The sequence below is a fragment of the Bos indicus genome, chromosome 5 (assembly GCF_029378745.1).
Source record: "Bos indicus isolate NIAB-ARS_2022 breed Sahiwal x Tharparkar chromosome 5, NIAB-ARS_B.indTharparkar_mat_pri_1.0, whole genome shotgun sequence".
NCBI lineage: Eukaryota > Metazoa > Chordata > Mammalia > Artiodactyla > Bovidae > Bos > Bos indicus.
In genome coordinates this window covers 88116898-88136762 of record NC_091764.1, presented here as the reverse complement: position 1 = coordinate 88136762, position 19865 = coordinate 88116898, and the positions used below count along the sequence as shown (strand labels likewise).

At 38.0% G+C, this 19865-nt stretch overlaps 1 protein-coding gene across 1 annotated transcript; it reads left to right on the top strand.

The window, feature by feature from the left end:
- Window positions 1–495: 495 nt before the first annotated feature.
- Window positions 496–16523, top strand: CMAS (cytidine monophosphate N-acetylneuraminic acid synthetase). The gene is made up of 8 exons (XM_070789969.1): window positions 496–854; window positions 7840–7982; window positions 8141–8296; window positions 10823–10956; window positions 12703–12797; window positions 13175–13346; window positions 14479–14632; window positions 15697–16523. Exons 1-8 carry the CDS (start codon window positions 595–597, stop codon window positions 15885–15887), a joined length of 1305 nt encoding a protein of 434 aa, XP_070646070.1. The 5' UTR covers window positions 496–594; the 3' UTR covers window positions 15888–16523.
- The last annotated feature ends 3342 nt before the right edge of the window (window positions 16524–19865 follow it).

Here is a 19865-nt window from a genome sequence, read left to right as displayed (position 1 = left end):
ATATCCCAATTGGAAAAAAAGAAAGAAAAAGAAAATGCAAAGATGGAAGCAGTTTGAGCCCATAGGGAGAGCTGTTTTTAAAATGTTGAATTTAAAGGGCCTGGAGGACATTCGAATGAGATCATCTCTTAGAAACAAGGAGTAGGTAGCACAGCCGAAAAACAGACACTTAAATTTTTAAATGAAAATTGTTTCGAGTTAGGGTGCATCAGGGTGTGATGTGGGAAACCCACTACAATTTCTAATGGGGAAATTCTTCAGCAGAAGAACTATTTGTTGCCCGTGTTGCCTATTTTATTAATCTCCATACAATATCAAGCTCCGCAGAAGCTGCACTTCCTTCCAGTCAGGACCAGGCTCTCCGTGCCGGACTTTGGCTTGGGGGTCTCGAAGGCGGAGCCTCCTGGCCCTGCGAGCGACCCGCGGACTACAACTCCCGGCGTGCCCCGCGAGGGTGCGGGATCGGAGGTGGGCGGGGCCGGGAACAGCCACCCCCGCGGGCAGTCGGGCGGGGAGATCGGGCGGCGCCGAGCTGAGGTGGCGAGACAAGAGCTCCCGGATGTGGAGAAGCTGGGGAGAAGGCGTGGGAGGAAGATGGACTCGGTGGAGAAGGGGGCCGCCACCTCCGTCTCCAACCCGCGGGGGCGACCCTCTCGGGGCCGGCCGCCGAAGCTACAGCGCAACTCCCGAGGCGGCCAGGGCCGAGGGGTGGAGAAGCCCCCGCATATGGCGGCCCTCATCCTGGCCCGGGGCGGCAGCAAGGGCATCCCCCTGAAGAACATTAAGCACCTGGCGGGGGTCCCGCTCATTGGCTGGGTCCTGCGTGCGGCCCTGGACTCGGGGGTCTTCCAGAGGTGCGCATGTGCGAGAGTGGGCGGCGCGGCCTGGGCGGGGGTCGAGAGGGGGAACCGGGCCGCCGGAGGGGCCAGGGCCCCGTGGTGGCGGCCCCCGGAAGGGGTGCACAAGATCCGGGGTGCCTGGGCCCCGGCTGCCCGCGGGGGAGGCAGGGCTCCAGTTTCTTCCTTGTTCCGTAACTGCTAATAGCCATGAACTTGGGACAGTTCCTGCCCCAGCCCTTGAGAATGACACCCGTAAAAGGGGAGATTTCCTCTTTTCAAAAGTCTGCGCTGCCCAGGTTGACCTCACAGGGTAAAGGCAAGGAGGCCACCCTTGTGAAACATCTGCGATAATTAACTCCTTTAGACGGAGGCCACTAGCTTTCCCCTGTTGCTCAGCGTCTGCTACCCACCTGGTGCTGATCGATTAAGGAGGCGTCAGGTTCATAAATGGAGTGGGGTGTCAAGGCTTTTCTCATTTCCAGCTCAGCTTGGAGATCCTTTCCTGACCTTTGGAAAATACTCTAAGCCTGTTGTGAGTCAGCACAATCTAGAAAGCTGCCCACATTTGTACCTGGGTGCGAGATAGTGGGACAGCGTACCGCGGGGCTGTTCGATGAAATGCTTCTAAATGATTTGAGCGTACCTTTGGAACCTCGTTTGCCCTAAGGACGGTTTTAATTGTGCATCATTTAAGAGTCATGGCCATATGCCATGTTAGTCAGGAGTTATGTCATTCATAAAAGGGAGGAGGCACTCTGTGCCAAGAATGAATTTACACATGGTAATTTCAGCCTAATTGTGCTTGAATTTGTTCCCCGTGAAAAGTAAATTATCTTCACCTTTTGATTGTCGAGTTTTGGTTTTTAAAGAGATGGCTGTCTCTGGAGCATATTAATTACATACATTAATATATGGATAAATGATTTTCATTTAATCGAACGTGTTTACAAAGGAGATACCAAAATAGTATAAATTTACTAATTTTCTTGATGTTTTTATCCGAAGGAAGTCTTGGGTGGTGCTGGGTGAATAGGTGCCTGCACACAGAAGATATTAATAACAGTAATGTAACAGGAAGTGTGCAGAGGAGAGATAGGGAAAGAGTTGGGGATTTAGTTCAATTCGGTAAACACTGAGTTTCTGCCATACACATCCAAGGGTATTACAAGATGAATGTGACATGGTTCTTTCCCTGTGAGACTCACAGACTTTGGGACATTTTTACCTCCTCACAAAAGGTACACACTGGAAAACAAAAAAGGACAGAGAGAAGGTGCATCCAAGTTAGTAGTGAAGTAGTAAAACCGTATTTCTGTGATATAAACCAGAGATCAAAATCACATTCTTAATAGATTGAAAACAGAACTCCTTTACAACTCCTATTGCATATGTCAGAAGACCCTTTCAAACTGGCTTAACCTAAAAAAAGGTAGGGCGTGTTTGAGATACAAATTTAAGAGCAAAAATGATTCATTCATTCTGCAAATATTTATTGACTACCTACTATGTGACAGGCACTGTTATGTGTCCTTAACCAGGAGTTTAGCAATAGGGTCCATCCATAGATGGAGCTGGCATTATAATAGGGAGAAGATAGTTAATATATAGTGTACTGTATCAGGTAGTAATTCATATTTTTAAGAAAAAGTAAGGGGATGATACATTTGATCACCATAATCCTCTATTTCTTGGTTCCTCTAGAAAGGAAAGAGCCAAAAAGGCTCTCCCTTTTATGGTATGGGGGTGGTTTTGCTGAAAACTGCAAAACTTTCTACACATAACAACTCTATCCAAGCCTCTGTGGTCAACCAAACTCCATCATGGTTTCTAACGGCTTAAAGGCCTAGTTCTTAGGATGATTCCAGCCCCATAAAAGGAGTGCTCAATGCTGCCAGGAGGATTTACCTTCTTTCTGGCAGATAGCCCCTATACACCCTCCTTCAACAGTTAATTTAGGAAGCTTGTAATTATCCATTCATTCTCTTCCCTTTGAGGTCTAATCTACCACCCCAAAGAGGTAGGTTTGAATTTAATTGACTTATTCTGAAGCTGCAGTCAGTTTGGATGGAGCAGCCTTCCTGCTTCTCACCTACTTTCTTCAAAAAAATCTTATCTACCCTGTGAAGGAATTGGAGAAAACTGTAGCTCATGTGATTTGTTTTTCAGGCCTGGAGATTACTTTGTCCAAAATCATTTTGACTTAATTGAGTTTCTAGCCTGCTTAGAATCAAAGCTAACAATACTTTCAAGGTTGCTAACTTTGCCCGTTAACTTACATAGTTAACAGTCAAGAAAAAATGCTGAGATATTATTTTCATTTAGTAAAAAGTGATTGTGAGAGCTGAGTTTGTAAGAGCTTGGTTTTCAACAGTAGTTGAATGCTGTGTAAGTAAAGCTTAGAGTACATCGATTTTTTTTACATGTTGCCTAATATACTTGTGAAAAATAAACGTAAGTGTTGGTTTCACTTTTAGGGTATGGGTTTATGATTAATGAAAGGCCTGGGCTGTGTTGTCCTTGAAATGGCAGTTTCTGATTTGAAGTGTCTGTTACAGGGATCATGGTTGATACTCCTGTTCATCCTGTTAGATGGAGTATGACTTCATTTGAGGCTAAAGCCATTGGCATTCCACTTTGATGTTTACTTTATACTTGATTTTAAATTTTATTAAAAAGGTCTGTTTGTTCATTTGCTCATCCTTTTCTCTTGCACTTGCTAATGCAATGGTGCCCCTTAGCTGAGTGGAAATGATTGACTTCCTTATGATGATGTAATAAATAATGACTATTGTATTTTAAGTGTACATGTAGGATGCTGTTTTCATATTCATAGTGCCATTGCCTTACATAATACATATAAATTAAACGTTTGAACCTTTGAAGGTCTGAAAGCAAAACTTCAGTTTTCCTTCAAACAGAGCTAGTGTAAGGATTAAATGAGACTGTCAACTGTTCCTTTATCACCATTCCTATTATTTTCAATAGCTATTACTTACTAAACATTTATTTTATATTGTGGTTTATATTGATTTGTCATAACACCCATATTTGGTAATTGCTGTCATTGTCACCTCTGTTTTAGTGAAAATTTAGGCTTAGGGAGATTTGGCCTTGGGTCATACTACTAGCTTGTGGTAGAGCCGAGACTTGAAGTCCTTCCTTCAGAGTCCATGCTCTTAACCATTTACTGTTTCATTCATTCAGCAAGTATATATTGAGCACCTGTTATGTAGCAGGCACTATAAAAATACTTTGTAAAAAGTAAAGCGTTATAGAAAGGTCAGTTATTGCTTCCTGGCCATTCTCTGTTTCTACTAATAGGTTGAGAATTTCTCATGTCAATGGATTTTGTATCCCTGGTGTCCAGAGAAGGGCCTGAAACAGACTACGCAATCAAGAGTCATTTCCATATCATGAAAGAAGGAATCAATGAATAATGAAAGAAGAAACATAGGCAAACCTCTGTTTTTATTTACTGTTTAAGCATTTCCAAAAGATCACTGAATCCTGAGGTGTTGAATGTTTATTACAGTAAAGATCAGGATATTAAAGTAAACGGCTTCAGTAATTTATTTCAGTTAGTGATTTAACTAGATGTCAAAAGATTGCTCTCTTTTACTGTTTGCTTTTTACTTTGTTATCATCACCACCCTCCTTTTATCCTCTCTTTAAAAAATTTACTGAGTTTTCATTGGTACTTCAGTTTGTTGTATACCTTTGTGACATTTTCCAGTAAAAAACTTATCCCAAAACTTTCATATTTTGCAGTGGAGGGAAATGAGGGCTTCTGTGTTCTGCCTTTTGTAGAATGACATGAGTAGATATGACACACTTGACTTCTAGCCAGTAGCTCATCTTGTTTATTAGGCTTCCTCTGAAAAAAATTAGGGGGCAGGGTGGGGGTTTATTGACTTTATCTTTAGATTTAAATCTTCCTTCTGCCAATAGTAAAGGGAATTTCTTAAATCTAGAGCTGTTAGAAATTTTTCTTTAGTTTCTTTCTTTTCACTCTTGACAATTGAGCATAGATGTTTGAAACATGAAGTTTCTCTTTCATTCAGTAGATGTTGAATGAAAGGGGTGAAAAATACAGTTGACCCTTAAAAAATATGAGAATTGGGGTGCCAGCTCCCCTCCTCAGCCAGGGCAGTCAGAAGTCCCAGATCAGCTTTTGATCTCCCAGAACTTAACTACTAGTAGCCTACTGTTGACCAAAGCCTTCCTAATATCATAAACACATTTTTTTTTTTTAATTTAGGGCTTTTCTGATGGCTCAGATGATAAAGAATCTGCCAGCAATGGAGGAGACCTGGGTTTGATCCCAGGGTTGGGAAGATCCCCCAGAGAAGGGAATATCCCCTGGAGAAGGGCATGGCTACCCACTCCAGTATTCTTGCCTGGAGAATTCCACGGATAGAGGAGCCTGGCAGGCTACAGTTCATGGGTTGTAAAGAGTCAGACACAACTGAGCATCCTACTTTTTACATTTTTTTTTTTAATTGAAGGAAAAATTCTTTAAATTCTGTAGTGCTTTACATTTTTCAAAAGTTTTACACACATGATTTCATGTAATCTCATTTTTTTCTCTCTACCCCTGTATTCCCTGGTGGCTTAGACGGTAAAGCGTCTGCCTGCAAGGCGGGAGACCTGGGTTCATTCCCTGGGTTGGGAAGATCTCCTGGAGAAGGAAATGGCAACCCAGTCCAGTATTCTTACCTGGAAAATCCCATGGACAGAGGAACCTGGTTAGGCTATAGTCCATGGGTTCGCAAAGAGTTGGACACGACTGAGTGACTTCTCTCTCTCACTCACTCACCCCTATATTGGCCCTCCCCCTTTCTCTCTCCCCACTGGTAACCACTAGTTCTCTATATCTGAGACACATTATGCCTTATTTAGTTTTATTTATTTTCATTATTTATTAACACATTTTATATATTTATTATATAGTATGTTACAGTAAAGTAAGCTAGAGAAAAGAAAATGTTATCAAGGAAATCATAAGGAAGACAAAATACATTTACTGTACTTAGCTATATAGATATCATAATTTTACTTTGTTTACAAGATGGATCATCTGTCACTACCTACATCAATATTGTCTTATATGATACAAAACACTATAGATGTTATATATATTACTAACACTGAACATCAAAAATGAAAAGTATTGTGAAAAAGAAATTCATATTTATCTACAGGTATAATGGTTCAGGCATTGATAACAAAGAAGCAGCTATCTGATTGCTTTGTGGTAGTCTAGGGCTTCCCTGGTGGCTCAGTGGTAAAGAACCCAGCTGCTAATGCTGGAGACTAGGGTTCAGTCCCTGGGTCAGAAAGATCCTTGGAGAAGGAAATGGCAACCTGCTCCAATATTCTTGCCTGGGAAATCCTGTGGACAGAATTGTCTGGCAGGCGACAGTCCATGGGGTCACAAAGAGTTGGACAGGACTTAGCAAGTAAACACAATAATGGTGGTCTATTTTAATCACTATGATTGCTTCATGGTAGCCTAGCCCACACACACTGATGAATGAATCATTATAAAAATTTTATGGTATACAGTTTTACAGTCATATTCATAATGCAGTGTCAGAAACATTGTTCCATTTTTTAAAAGCCAAAAGTACATTATTAACTTTATATTAAGTATCAGTCATCTTATACCTATGTGAGGGTAGACTATTATTTATCTACATGAAAGTAAAGTGAAAGTGTTTTATTGTCATGTATTATCTACATGAAAGTAAAGTAAAGTGAAAGACAGTCGTGTCTACTCTTTGCGACCCCATGGACTGTAGCCTGCCAGGCTTCTCTGTCCACAGAATTCTCCAGTCAAGCATACTAGAGTGGGTTGCCATTTCCTACTTCAGGGGATCTTCCTGACCCAGGGATCAAACCCAGGTCTCCTGCGTTGTGAGCACATTCTTTACTATCTGAGCCACCAGGGAAACCAATTATCTACATATGTTTTATGTATTCATGGCACACCTAACTTTATTTTTTCTGATAGTACTAGGCTGCACAGTTTGTAATTTTGTTCACACTGTTGGCAAATCTCCTTAAATTTTTCCCATACATTTATTGAAAAAAATTAACATGGTTCAAACCTGTGTTGGTTAAGGATCAACTGCCTGTGCATATACCGAAGAAGTCATTCAGATGTCTTTGTGGAATGTCAGTCTAAAAGTATTGTGGCTAGAGTAAAACATTGTTTCTAGCAATGGAAATTTATAAAGGTTAAGAAAACTTCAGTAGAGACTAGTATGCATCCCCTAAATAATCTTTTATATTTTACTGTGAGTCATCATCTTATAAAGTGCAAAAGGTCAGCTATGTAAGGTGTGGTTAATAGAGCTGTTACACTAAGCTCTCCTGAGCCAGTCAAGTCATGTTCTCCATGACTTTGATTGTTATTGGTGGCTTCACCCAGTTGATTCTGTGTTCATATATTTATGTACCCATTGTTAGTTGCCCCCGTCCCGGCCAAAAAAGAGTTGGCTTGTCTGACTGTTTTGGGCATATAAGTCTTTACTAAGCTTGAAACTCAGCCTTGTGATTTGGCTATGCCACGCCCATTTTTTTTCCTCAGCAGACATATTAACTATACAATGTTTTGGATTTTGATGGGAAAAAAGAAATAGTATCTTCTTTATTTCCTTTAGATTTGAACTTCCAGTGTTACTAGTATTTTTAATAAACCATTAGCCTTAAAAATATCAATTTTTCCTAATTTTATAAATGATATCTAGGGCTGTGTAAATAATATGTATATAAATGTATATAATATAAATATTACATCTGGGACCACATTTATAATTGAAGCAGTTAAAAATGTGGTTTCCATAGAAAATTCTTTATTTTTCTTTAAATTTTATATTGCTTTGAATCTGTAACATTATTTTGATGGTACAAAAACTATTCTAACATGTAAGCTGTATTTTGGGGGTTGCAGAGCTCCTTTTTATCTTTAATTTTTTTTTTTTTAATATCTCTACAGTATATGGGTTTCAACAGACCATGATGAAATTGAGAATGTGGCCAAACAGTTTGGTGCACAAGTTCATCGAAGAAGTTCTGAAGCTTCAAAAGACAGTTCTACCTCACTAGATGCCATCATAGAATTTCTTAATTATCACAATGGTATGAATTTGACTAATAGTTTATTCAAAATTTTATGTAATTTCCAACTTGTTACTCATTTCACAAGACTTGTTTAACATTTGAATTTAGATCTTAGTATTACTTGCTTGCAAAGAACTTCATTTTGATGATCTTTTCATTTGTCTTGTCTTTTTAAGAGGTTGACATTGTAGGAAATATTCAAGCTACTTCTCCGTGTTTACATCCTACTGATCTTCAAAAAGTTGCAGAAATGATTCGAGAAGAAGGATACGATTCTGTTTTCTCTGTTGTGAGACGGCATCAGTTTCGATGGGGTGAAATTCAGAAAGGAGGTAATCTGTTGTATTGATTTTTATTTTAGCTCATCTTATGGAGAATTAATTTTTCTTATGTAAAAAGTCTTTAGGAGTGGGAGAGTTAAAAAGGGAGCAGTAAAATAGAACGTGGGACTTTTATCACTGTAGTTGATAATAACATTTATAATCAGTTCTAAATCTTGGGATTGTTGAGACAAAACAATGGAAACCAAATTAATTCTCTTTCTTTTTACAAAGGATTATTTTAACCCTCTATTTGTATTTTGAGACAAATATGCCATTTTTCTAGAGCAGATACTTTTGTGTTGTTCTACCTATGAATCATATAGAATGGTGGGAATAGAAGTCTTCCACCAAAAAGTTCTGGAGAACCTCAAGAATGAATCTAGAATTGCTTCGCAAAGTTCACAACTTCTTACAGCAAAAGAGTACCGTAACATTTAGTTAGAGCCTTATTTCTCTCCAGACAAACTAGCAAAATATGTCACAAAAGAATAGAATTACCAACAAATAGGTAAATGAAACATACACGAAGAAAGGCAGTATGGTTTCTGTTCAGTCCTGACGTTTGTTGAGTGTAGGAAAACTGGGCCAGTTGTGTCTAACCTATGTTTGATTTAAAGGAGATAGTAAGGAAGATGCAGTAAAAATGGAGATGGTCCACAGAAGAGCGATTAAGATAAGAAGATAAAGTTACAGGCAGAAAATGATTTTCAGTCTCTAAATGTGAATGTCATCAAAACTAACAAAATATATCAATGACTAGTTTATTGATTTCATTCAATAAACAATTATTGAGTATCTTCTCTGTAGCAAATTCATTGTTTTATTTATATAATATTTTGAACTTATTCACTAAATATCAAGGGGCTTCCCTTGTAGCTCAGTTGGTAAAGAATCTGCCAGCAATGCAGGAGACCCAGGTTCAATTCCTGGGTTAGGAAGATCCCCTAGAGAAGGAAATGGCAACCCACTCCAGTATTCTTGCTTGGAGAATACCATGGACAGAGGAGCCTGGCAGGCTGCAGTCCATGGGGTCGCAAGAGTCATACATGACTTAGTGACTAAACCACCACCACTAAATATCAAAAATAAAATATAGGAAGAATTAAAGCTTGAAAAGCACACTTTTGAATAAGTTAAGGAAACCCAGTGTTAAACTGAATGTTGAGCTTTATATGATTAAGTTTTATATTATTAAAGTTAAAAAGGGTTAGAAAATATCTATACATGTCGACAAATACAAATTTGCGAAGTTTAGTGAAAAGGCAAGGGAATTCCAATATGTACTATACTATGCTATTAATAAAATGTACATAGGTTTGACCCTGTCACCGCCCCCCCCCCCCCCCCACCCAGGTTGCATTTCTAGGAAAGAAATTATAGAGAAATATGCCAATAATGGAGAGAAAAAATCCACTTAAATACCCTGCAAAACTTGATTATCTATAAAATCAAATACTTTACAACCATTAAGAACAGTACTATAATATATACTCTCTGACATAGTCAGATGTCACAAGTTTTTCACTTTAGAATTAAGCAAGTGTTAATGTATTTGTCAGGTGTCTCCTCTGTGCATGCTTGGATCTGACTGCTGGGACTTATTGCTTACAGAGTGTATGGTCTAATGATGTCAGCATTTTAAGTATCAGTAATGTTATTAAATACATAATAACTATAAACTGTGTACGAGATACAAATTTACTAGGACAGTTCGGGCCTAAAGAGAAAAGTATAAGGATACTATGGGAGCGTGTCATCCAGGGACTTCAGGAACAGCCTTTGAATCCCATGTGAAGATTCAGTGGAGAAAAACACTATAGGACCTTTAATAGAAAGGCTTCATTTATTATATCATGGTGTAATTAATGTTGGTGTTGTTTGGCCTTCATTATTACTAATGATAATAAACATAATTTATTGTTATATATATTTTATATTAGTATTTTTTAAATTACTGGTAAGAATGTATCATACATTATATAAGCATTTCCCATCAATATGTAAGGTTCAATAATTTAATGAGGAAATAGTCATTTTTCAGTAATTCCATAAATGTAGTTTCTCAACCACATTAGATAAATAACACACACATTGTATTTCTATAGAAGCACATACTGTGCAATAGATTTAAAGGGCTCATATATTGAATATAGTATTTTATGACAAGTTCAGTTCTTTGGCAACTAAGGTTGCTTTTATGTCCTCCCAAAGTGTTATATATGTATGAATCCCTTAAAACCTTAATTATTCAGGATTTCTCCATAAGATACTTTATTTTCCTCTTATTATTATTATTATTATTGAAGAGCTAAGATAAATCATCAGAATTATTTATCAGAATTATTATCAGATACGTCATCTGAGAGTTGTTATCAGAGGTTTTGTTCCTTTAAAAAAATCTTCTAAATTGTTTATTTAGAAACAGAAATATTCTACGTTCTGAGTTTATTTTTGTTTGCTTTTTAAAAAAAATTACTGAATGAACTATTTCAGTGTTCAGAGCACCTGGGATTTATTGTAGCTTTTTGCCTTTAGTTCGTGAAATGACTGAGCCTCTGAATTTGAATCCAGCTAAACGACCTCGCCGGCAAGACTGGGATGGAGAATTATATGAAAATGGCTCATTTTATTTTGCTAAAAGACATTTGATAGAGATGGGTTACTTACAGGTTTGTGCTCTTGTTTTGCAAAAAATCTTTTAAACCCTTTTGTGTATGTACTTTGAGTTCTAAGAAAAAAGTATGGCACAGTTCATAAAGGAAAGTATCAACCCCTAGAGGAAAAGGAGTAACTGATAAGATTTATCATCCGAGGTATTTATTTGGCACACTTACCCCAAACCGATCTGGGATACATTCAGTAAATATGCAAGGGATTCTGCTACAATTCTAACATTCAGATAAGAAATCAACTATTGAGTATTCTACGTATGTTGTGGTATTCATATTGTTTCATTCAAAACTCTGTTTTTAATCCATGGTTGTATTATTGTCAAGTTGTGGTTGTACAGTTGAATAATCTTTACTGCTTTTAAAAGAGACAAAAAAAAAAAAAAAAAAGCAGCAGTATAGTAGAGGTAAAAGAGCACCAACCTAGGCATCAGGAAAACCAGATTATAGTAATATCTCTATCTGTAACTATTTAACCTTGAATATATCATTTTATCTGTTCTGAATCTTAGTGCTCTCCTTTTACAATAAGTGCTCTCACTTTACAATAAGTGGGTTGGATGCCTCTCTCAGCTTTAGAGCTTACATGATTATATACTATTTATTCATTTTAGTTATTGTATTGTTGATTCAACACCTACTGTTGATTATATGAAATACTACATAGGTTATCTCATAATGAAATAAAGTGCATGTTCCTAGTTTTGTTTCAGAGGAGGAAATGGCAGCTCTGAAAAATGAAGTCATTGGCTCAAAGCAAAAACAAGTTGTAAATGGCATTGTTAGGATTTTAATTCAGATCCTTGTGTTACTCAAAAAATAGCATTTTAAAACCCTAAAACTCTACTGTTTATAGTAAAAATTCTAATGTGACTCATTCTCGAAGAGGAAGAAATTTTCCAGTCTTCTGGTCAGTAGGTATACCATAGGCTAACTGTTCAGTTAAGTTTGAGCATTCAGGAAAATTAGATTTGACATCTATAGGTACAACTCTCCCTGTGCTCTTTGCTAAGGGAGACTGTAATTTGACCCTTTCCTAAGTGTGGGGAAAAATAGAAGTTCCTCATTATAACAAGATTTGTAAAGAGACTGACAACTGTGAAAAATGTAAATTTCTAGTAATTGATCTTGACCTTGCAATAATTACAATCATAAGAAGTGCCTCAACCCTCTTGCCCTGTGCATACCCCAGGATCATGACGCTCATTGTTCTTACTTTTGCCCACATGTGATCCATTCAGTTGTTGTTGACTCCTGTCTGTACTTCAGGGATCAGTTCTGTGCAATAGATATTACAGTTCCTTTTCCTCCCCACTCTGACCCCTATTGCAAATAGGAACAGAAGTTCCAAAAATATTTATACTACTGCTTTTGGATGTTGATGGGAGAGACTACCAGAACAAAGGGAATACAACTAGGGATTCTCAGAAAATTCCTTGTGGTCAGAACCCTGGAGGATATGTATTATTTCTACCCTTGTCCAATGTTAAAATAGAATTCTGAAAAATGGGAACTTGCGCTATGTAGGTAGAATTTGAAAAGGGTTAAATTTACTTGTTTTACACGGTGGAATATATGAAGCTCTCCCCTCCAAAAGAAATTACTTGTTGTATGTCTGATACTGCTGGGTTGTTCATTTTTCTTAGTACTGTAGCAGTGAATTCATCGTTCTGTATTTTAATAAATTTGTTGGTAAGCGTGAATGCGTGTTGACAACAGTCCTCATGGCACTCGTAATATGTTTAGGGTGGGAAGATGGCGTACTACGAGATGAGAGCCGAGCACAGTGTGGACATCGATGTGGACATTGATTGGCCTATTGCAGAACAAAGAGTATTAAGGTGAAAACAAGACCTCATAGCCTTTGCAGTAGACCATAACAAATTATTTTTGTAGATCCATTTAAATTCACTTTTAGACACAGATTTCTGATCCTCCAAACATCTTAAAATCTTTTGTAGTATCTTGCTTACGTGAGAAAGACATATACATAAAATATGCCTATAGATGGCTTACTCAGTAACTTCAGAAACACATAGTTTGGTTGGACCACACTTGAAGTTCTTGCACTATAACCTGAAGTGTGTGATGTACCTTGAAAAGGTAATGTTTGAATAATTGGATGGGAATGAACTATCCAGTTTATTGGTGTTTACCAGATGAGAGGGAGTGATTAGTTTCACACTTGGATTCAAAGGTCTGTTTTGGTTTCTTTTAGATACGGTTATTTTGGCAAAGAGAAACTGAAGGAGATAAAACTTTTTGTTTGCAATATTGATGGATGTCTCACCAATGGCCACATTTATGTATCAGGAGACCAAAAAGAAATAATATCTTATGATGTAAAAGATGCTATTGGGATAAGTTTATTAAAGAAAAGTGGTATTGAGGTATGTGCCCCCTGAACATAGCAGTGTCTTTCATGATTGTGATATAGGGTCAAGGTACATGTGACTGAAATAAGAGATTTACATTTTTAGTATTATCAGTTAAAGTGTCTCAAATTTAGCTTTGACATGCCTAGAAAATTATGCTGTTTTTACTTTTAGGTGATAGAATTAGGAAACTATCAACAAATAGATTTCTTGTTTATTTAATGAATGTGAACATACTGTTTTAAATAGTTGCTACCTAATATTTCCCATAGGATCTTGCAACCAGAAAGATTTCATAGAAAATAGGTGTCAGCATTTAGAAGAAAGCAAATGTCAGATGGATCTTTTTTTTTAAAAAATGTAGCTTCTTATTGCGATCCCTTGGACTGCAAGGAGATCCAACCAGTCCATCCTAAAGGAAATCAGTCCTGAATATTCATTGGAAGGACTGATGCTGAAGCTGAAACTTCAATACTTTGGCTACCTCATGCGAAGAGCTGACTCAATGGAAAAGACCCTGATGCTGGGAGGGATTGAAGGCCGGAGAAGGGGATGACAGAGGATGAGATGGTTGGATGGCATCACCAACTCAATGGACATGAGCTTGAATAAATTCCGGGATTTAGTGATGGACAGGGAGGCCTGAGGTGCTGCAGTCCATGGGGTCGTAAAGAGTCAGACACGACTGAGTGAACTGAACTGAACTGATTCTTACAATTGAATATTTTAATTCAAAGTAACAATACTTATTTGTATTTTCATTTTTTTTTTTTCAAAAATGAAGTTTAAGATGATTTTTTATAGTTCGTTAGAGATCTTAAATACGTGTTCCTGAGCAGGTCGAAAGACAAGTTATAGACTTTCTTCTGAATAAAATGAATTATAGGGGAATCTTAGATTGCTAACGGACAATATATGTTTTATTTTTTACCTGTAGATAGATTACTTTTCACTGTGGAGAAGTCTTTCACCTTTATTGGACTACTAGAAATAAAATCTGCTAAAGCTTCATCATTTTAAAATAAGTTAGTTGATTTTTCTTAATTAGTCCTTCAAAGGACTACTCACTTGTGATTTGTATTATTTAAAAGGTATTATTTTATTGTGAGTGATGTCTGTTTTCTCACTTTGCCCTTTTATTTTTTAGGTGAGGTTAATCTCAGAAAGGGCCTGTTCAAAGCAGACCCTCTCGTCCTTAAAACTGGATTGCAAAATGGAAGTCAATGTGCCAGATAAACTTGCAGTTGTAGATGAATGGAGAAAAGAAATGGGCCTGTGCTGGAAAGAAGTAGCATATCTTGGTTGGTATCCTTCTTTTCAGCCATAATAATGGAAAGCCATAATTATGCAAAGAGATACTTTAATATTTATTATCTTTCACTGAAAACAATTCAAATTTCCATACATTTAATAATTAAAAATTTCAGTAGGTACAGGTAGAACAAATTTAAAAATAAACACTCTTAACCAACATTTTATTAGTAATATTTGGTCTATATTATAGTAATAGTTGTATTCAGAATGGTGAATTTTAGGTCCTGAGAGTTTCTGAAATTTATCCAATCAAAGGAAAGATAAGAGAGGGAGATAGAGTAAAAGCAAGGCAGGGAGGAGGAATATAGTTAGGTCAGTGTGATGAAATTATTTATCAAGCAGCATACAAATCAGAACTGTTAAAGGGAGACTTAAGATGTAAATCAACAAAATGTAATATGTGGACCTTTTTTGATTTCTGATTCAAATAAATCAACTATAAAAAGACAATTTTGAGACAGCTGAGGATATTTGAGCATGTACTAGGTTATTAGATGATAGTAAGGAATTACTGTTGATTTTGTTAGTTGGATGGCATTGTGTCACTTCTTAAAAATGTATTTATTATAGGGAAATGGTGAAGTGTTTATGGCTTAAGTATGTTGTCTGGGAATTCCTTCTCCCTTTCCTTCAAAAAACTTGGCAGGGAATGGATAAAAATATTGATACATAAGGCAAAACATTAATAATTATTCCACATAAATTTGGGGTTCTTGCTTATTGGAAATTTTCCTTCATAAAAAAGTTTAACTAATTATAATTTATATGTAGAATTTCTAGTCCCTGTAATAGGCATGGCACACAGAGAGGATACTCCACTCTCCTCTAATTGATAAGCATTTATGTTGAATTGCTTAAGAAAAAACACTAGACCTTAAGTATTTACTCTTCATAGAAATACTTGAACTCATTTTGTTCCATCCAATCTGTAGCATTCTTATATGCAGTGTCTGAAGTTGCCAGAACTGTTTATTGACTGCTCTTTGCATTATTTAGAAAGAATATTCCTTATCTCTTTAAATATTCAACCAGTGTTTCTTCAACTTGATAGGAAATGAAGTGTCTGATGAGGAGTGCTTGAAGAAAGTGGGCCTCAGCGGCGTGCCTGCTGACGCCTGTGCCGCTGCCCAGAAGGCTGTTGGATATATTTGCAAAAGCAGTGGAGGCCGAGGTGCCCTCCGAGAGTTTGCAGAGCACATTTTCCTACTCATGGAAAAGGTTATCAATTCATGCCAAAAATAGAAAGTAGTGTTATGTTGGAAAAGAACATTTGCAGCCTTCGTCAGCCATTTTAACTTTTATTTTTGATTAACTACAATTCCATGCTGTAATGTTAACAGTGTGATTTAATTTGTGATCTATCTGATACCTTTTAAAGCACTCAGACTCTCACTCTGAAACCTTCTATGAAATAACTGTGCTCTACTTTTCCTCTTTATGCAGAATCATTATTTAGAGGTTGGTTGATTACAGTCTTTCTCAGATTTTTAGTCAATGCAAGTAAGAACATCATCAAAATTGACTTTGTATTGTACTCTGTAAAGTTGTGTGTTTGTGTGCTTTTAATGATGCTGAAACTTTATTTATTTGGGGATAGTTTGTCTGGTAAGACATGCCCTTCTATTAATAAAATTACATTTCACAAACTTGATGAAAACTGCCTTGTTTTAGAAGAGATTTACCAAACATTGCCCTGTTTCCTTTAAACACTGACAGTGCAATTGGCATAAGAAACAAGCCACCAAATACCAGCTGTAGAGCATCCTGTTGTACTTCATATATGGATACATATAGCATATACATACAGATAGAGATGTCTGCATAAATTTGTATATTGTCAAGGTTAAATATTGATTTCTAGTAAATCATTTGCAATTACCTCTGAGGTCATGGTGATTTTGTATACTATATTTGGCTGTTATTACAATTTTACAACCACCACAAATCACTCTCCTTCCTGGTTAGATTCCAAGAATGGGGCATTAGCTCATAAATGTGGACCCTTACCTAATAAACACTAACCATTTCCTGTGGAACATTTTCATCTATTTCCACTATAAAGAGAGTTCATGTAAAACTCTAGCAAGAAGCAGGCCACTCATACTGTGCTATATAGGAAGTTGTTTTTCTGTCAGGGCTGAGTGAATCTTCAGTTCAAAGACTGCCCCTATACGCCAGACATAAGTTAGAATAAAAAAGGATCCTCTTCTACGTTAATTTCCATTACATTTTGTCCTGGCTTTACTTCCATCTTTCTTGCTTTCCCACAGCAACTTCTTTTCTCCAGTCCCCTTAAATTTGCACATTCCCAAAGGTTCTTACCCCTATTCTTGTTCTTCCCAAAGACCACATCTCTATTCAAAATTTCAGCTATAGACTCCATGCAGATGACTCCAAAATCTAATGACTCTAAAGTCTAATGTCCATTGTGAGTTCTGGTTGCATTTCAAATTCTTCATATTACAGGCCAGACACCTGTACCTCATCTCCCAAAGGCCTCATTTTATCAGGGACATCACAGCCTTCTTCAGTTTCTCCATTTCTAGTCAGACACTAAATCTTGAGCTTGACCCTATAGCCCAGTGTCCTTTCAGATTAGCTAATACTATTGCTAGATTGATTATATATTTGCTGTTACCCTTTACAAAATGGATACCACAGAATGTGATCACACATGTCCTGGTCCAAATGTACTCTGGACACGTAATATTTCCAGCTTTGGTTCCTATTCCCTCCACCCCAATCAAGCTATTCTACGTAATTCTCCAACAATGCCTCTATTAGCCTATTCCCAAACCCTACTTTCTATTCACCAAATGAGTTACTTGTTCCTACAAAAACTCCTGCCAAAATATCTCCCATAAATACCATGTGTGAGTATAGATTATACTGGAGTCCTCGCTTCATTTCCATTACTGCTAAGTCGCTTCAGTCGTGTCTGACTCTGTGCGACCCCATAGACAGCAGCCCACCAGGCTCCCCCGTCCCTGGGATTCTTCAGGCAAGAACACTGGAGTGGGTTGCCATTTCCTTCTCCAATGCATGAAAGTGAAAAGTGAAAGTGAAGTCGCTCAGTCGTGTCCGACTCCTGGCGACCCATGGACTGCAGCCCACCAGGCTCCTCCGTCCATGGGATTTTCCAGGCAAGAGTACTGGAGTGGGGTGCCATTGCCTTCTCTGTCATTTCCATTTCCCAAAGCCAAATACCAGGAGACCTTCAGTCCTCATCGTGACTCCTACTTTCCATGTGCCTGGTAGTGGGGAATCTTAGTCAAGAAAATATATGTTCAGCACTGACATGTTAAAAGACTTAGAAGTTGCCAACCCCTTCCTTATAAGATGGACTTCCCTGGTGGCTCAGACGGTAAAGAATCTGCCTGTAATGCGGGTGACCTGGGTTCCATCCTTGGGTCAGGAAGATGCCCTGGAGAAGGAAATGGCTATCCACTCCAGTATTCTTGCCTGGAGAATTCCATGGACAGAGAAGCCTGGCGGGCTATAGCCCATGGGGTCTCAGTCAGACACGACTGAGCCACTAACACTTTCACTTTCCTTATAAGACAAACTGGCCAAACAAAATCAATGCCTTTTCTTAGGCCTCTCAAGAGAACTGAGATAGGACAAACATCCAGAATCGGAAGAGATACACACCTGATAGTGGTTTGCCTGGAGCAAAAGCTGCTGGATGCCATAAATGAACAATTAACTACTAATTTCAAAAGCTGTTGGAGGTTGTGTGAACCAGTGTGAGGGAGTAGTCATGGAGATTGTAGTCATGATGGGTGGAAGGGTGTAGGGCACACTTTCCCTGTGGAAATCACAGACCGGGTCTGAGGATTCAGGAAGAATCCCCATGTGGCCCTGATAGCCATTGTGAAGGGAGAAGGGAACTTTGCTCCACTCCAACTTTTCTGTCTCACCTAAGGTGGGTAAACTCTCCCTTAGTCAACAGGGGAGATAACATCAAGGAAACATAGTGAATGCTGCAGGCAGAAAGAAAGTAAAAGCAGGAGAAAGAAAGCTATATACCTTGTAGGAGAGACAAACACTTGTGAAAGCCAAGAGAGAGCCAATATTCCCAAGAGCCAACTAAAAGATCACGACTTTGAAGATTTTAGAATGTTCTCTGTCTTTCATACCCTGTGCCACACACCAACATATTGCTAGCATCATAACAGTGGATTACACCTTTAAAAGGTACAAGACACACATGTTCTCTGAGGACCAATACGAAAAGGAAGTCCCCAAACTAAAAACAAGGACATTGGATAAATTTGAGGTCTCTGGTACTTCTTGCTACAAGAAACAGCCCAACTCCTAGCAAGATTAACGTGAATCTTCGCACTAAAAACCTGTATGTATCAGCACCTATTACTCAATAACATATCTAGCTTTACAAGGCATACCAAAAGATGAGAAAAAGCAGAATCTGAAGAGACAAAGCAATCATCAGATACAGACTCAGATGTGACACAGATGTTAGTATTATCAGACAGGCAATTTAAATAGCTATGATTAATATGAAAGGCTGCAATGGGCAAAGTACACAACATAAACGACTAGATAATATCAGTAGAAAAATGGAAACGATAAGGGAATCAGAAAGAAATGCTAGCAATCAGACATAGTAACAGAAATGAAGAATGTCTTTGAGAGTGGGTGAGTATGCTTGAAACAGCTCAGGCAAGAATGGGTGAGCTCTCTAATGTTAGCCAATTTTATTTTTCTCTATACACCTGAATTACATGTTTATTTTATTATGTTTTATGGTTTTCCAGCTTTATTGAGATTTCCTTGACGTTCAGTCACTCAGTTGTGTCCCACTCTTTGCGACCCAGTGGACTGCAGCACACTAGGCTTCCCTGTCCACCATCTCCCAGAGCTTGCTCAAACTCATGTCCATTGAGTCAATGATGCCATCCAACCATCTCATCCTCTGTTATCCCCTTCTCCTGCCTCAATCTTTTCCAGCATCAGGGTATTTTTCAATGAGTCGGCCCTTCACATCAGGTGACCAAATTATTGGAGCTTCAGTTACAGCATCAGTCCTTCCAATGAATATTCAGGACTGATTTCCTTTAGGATGGACTGGTTTGCTGTCCTTGAAGTCCAAGGGATTCTCAAGAGTCTTCCCCAACACCACAGTTCAAAAGCATCAATTTTTCAGTGCTCAGCCTTCTTTATGCTCCAGCTCTCACATCTGAACATGACTACCAGAAA

Bases quoted from the DNA above. Each gene is read 5' to 3' on its own strand.
- CMAS (XM_070789969.1), top strand. From the start codon at position 595: ATGGACTCGGTGGAGAAGGGGGCCGCCACCTCCGTCTCCAACCCGCGG. The intron at 855-7,839 runs GTGCGCATGTGC...ATATCTCTACAG, and splicing joins GACTCGGGGGTCTTCCAGAG to TATATGGGTTTCAACAGACC. The intron at 12,798-13,174 runs GTGAAAACAAGA...GGTTTCTTTTAG, and splicing joins GCAGAACAAAGAGTATTAAG to ATACGGTTATTTTGGCAAAG.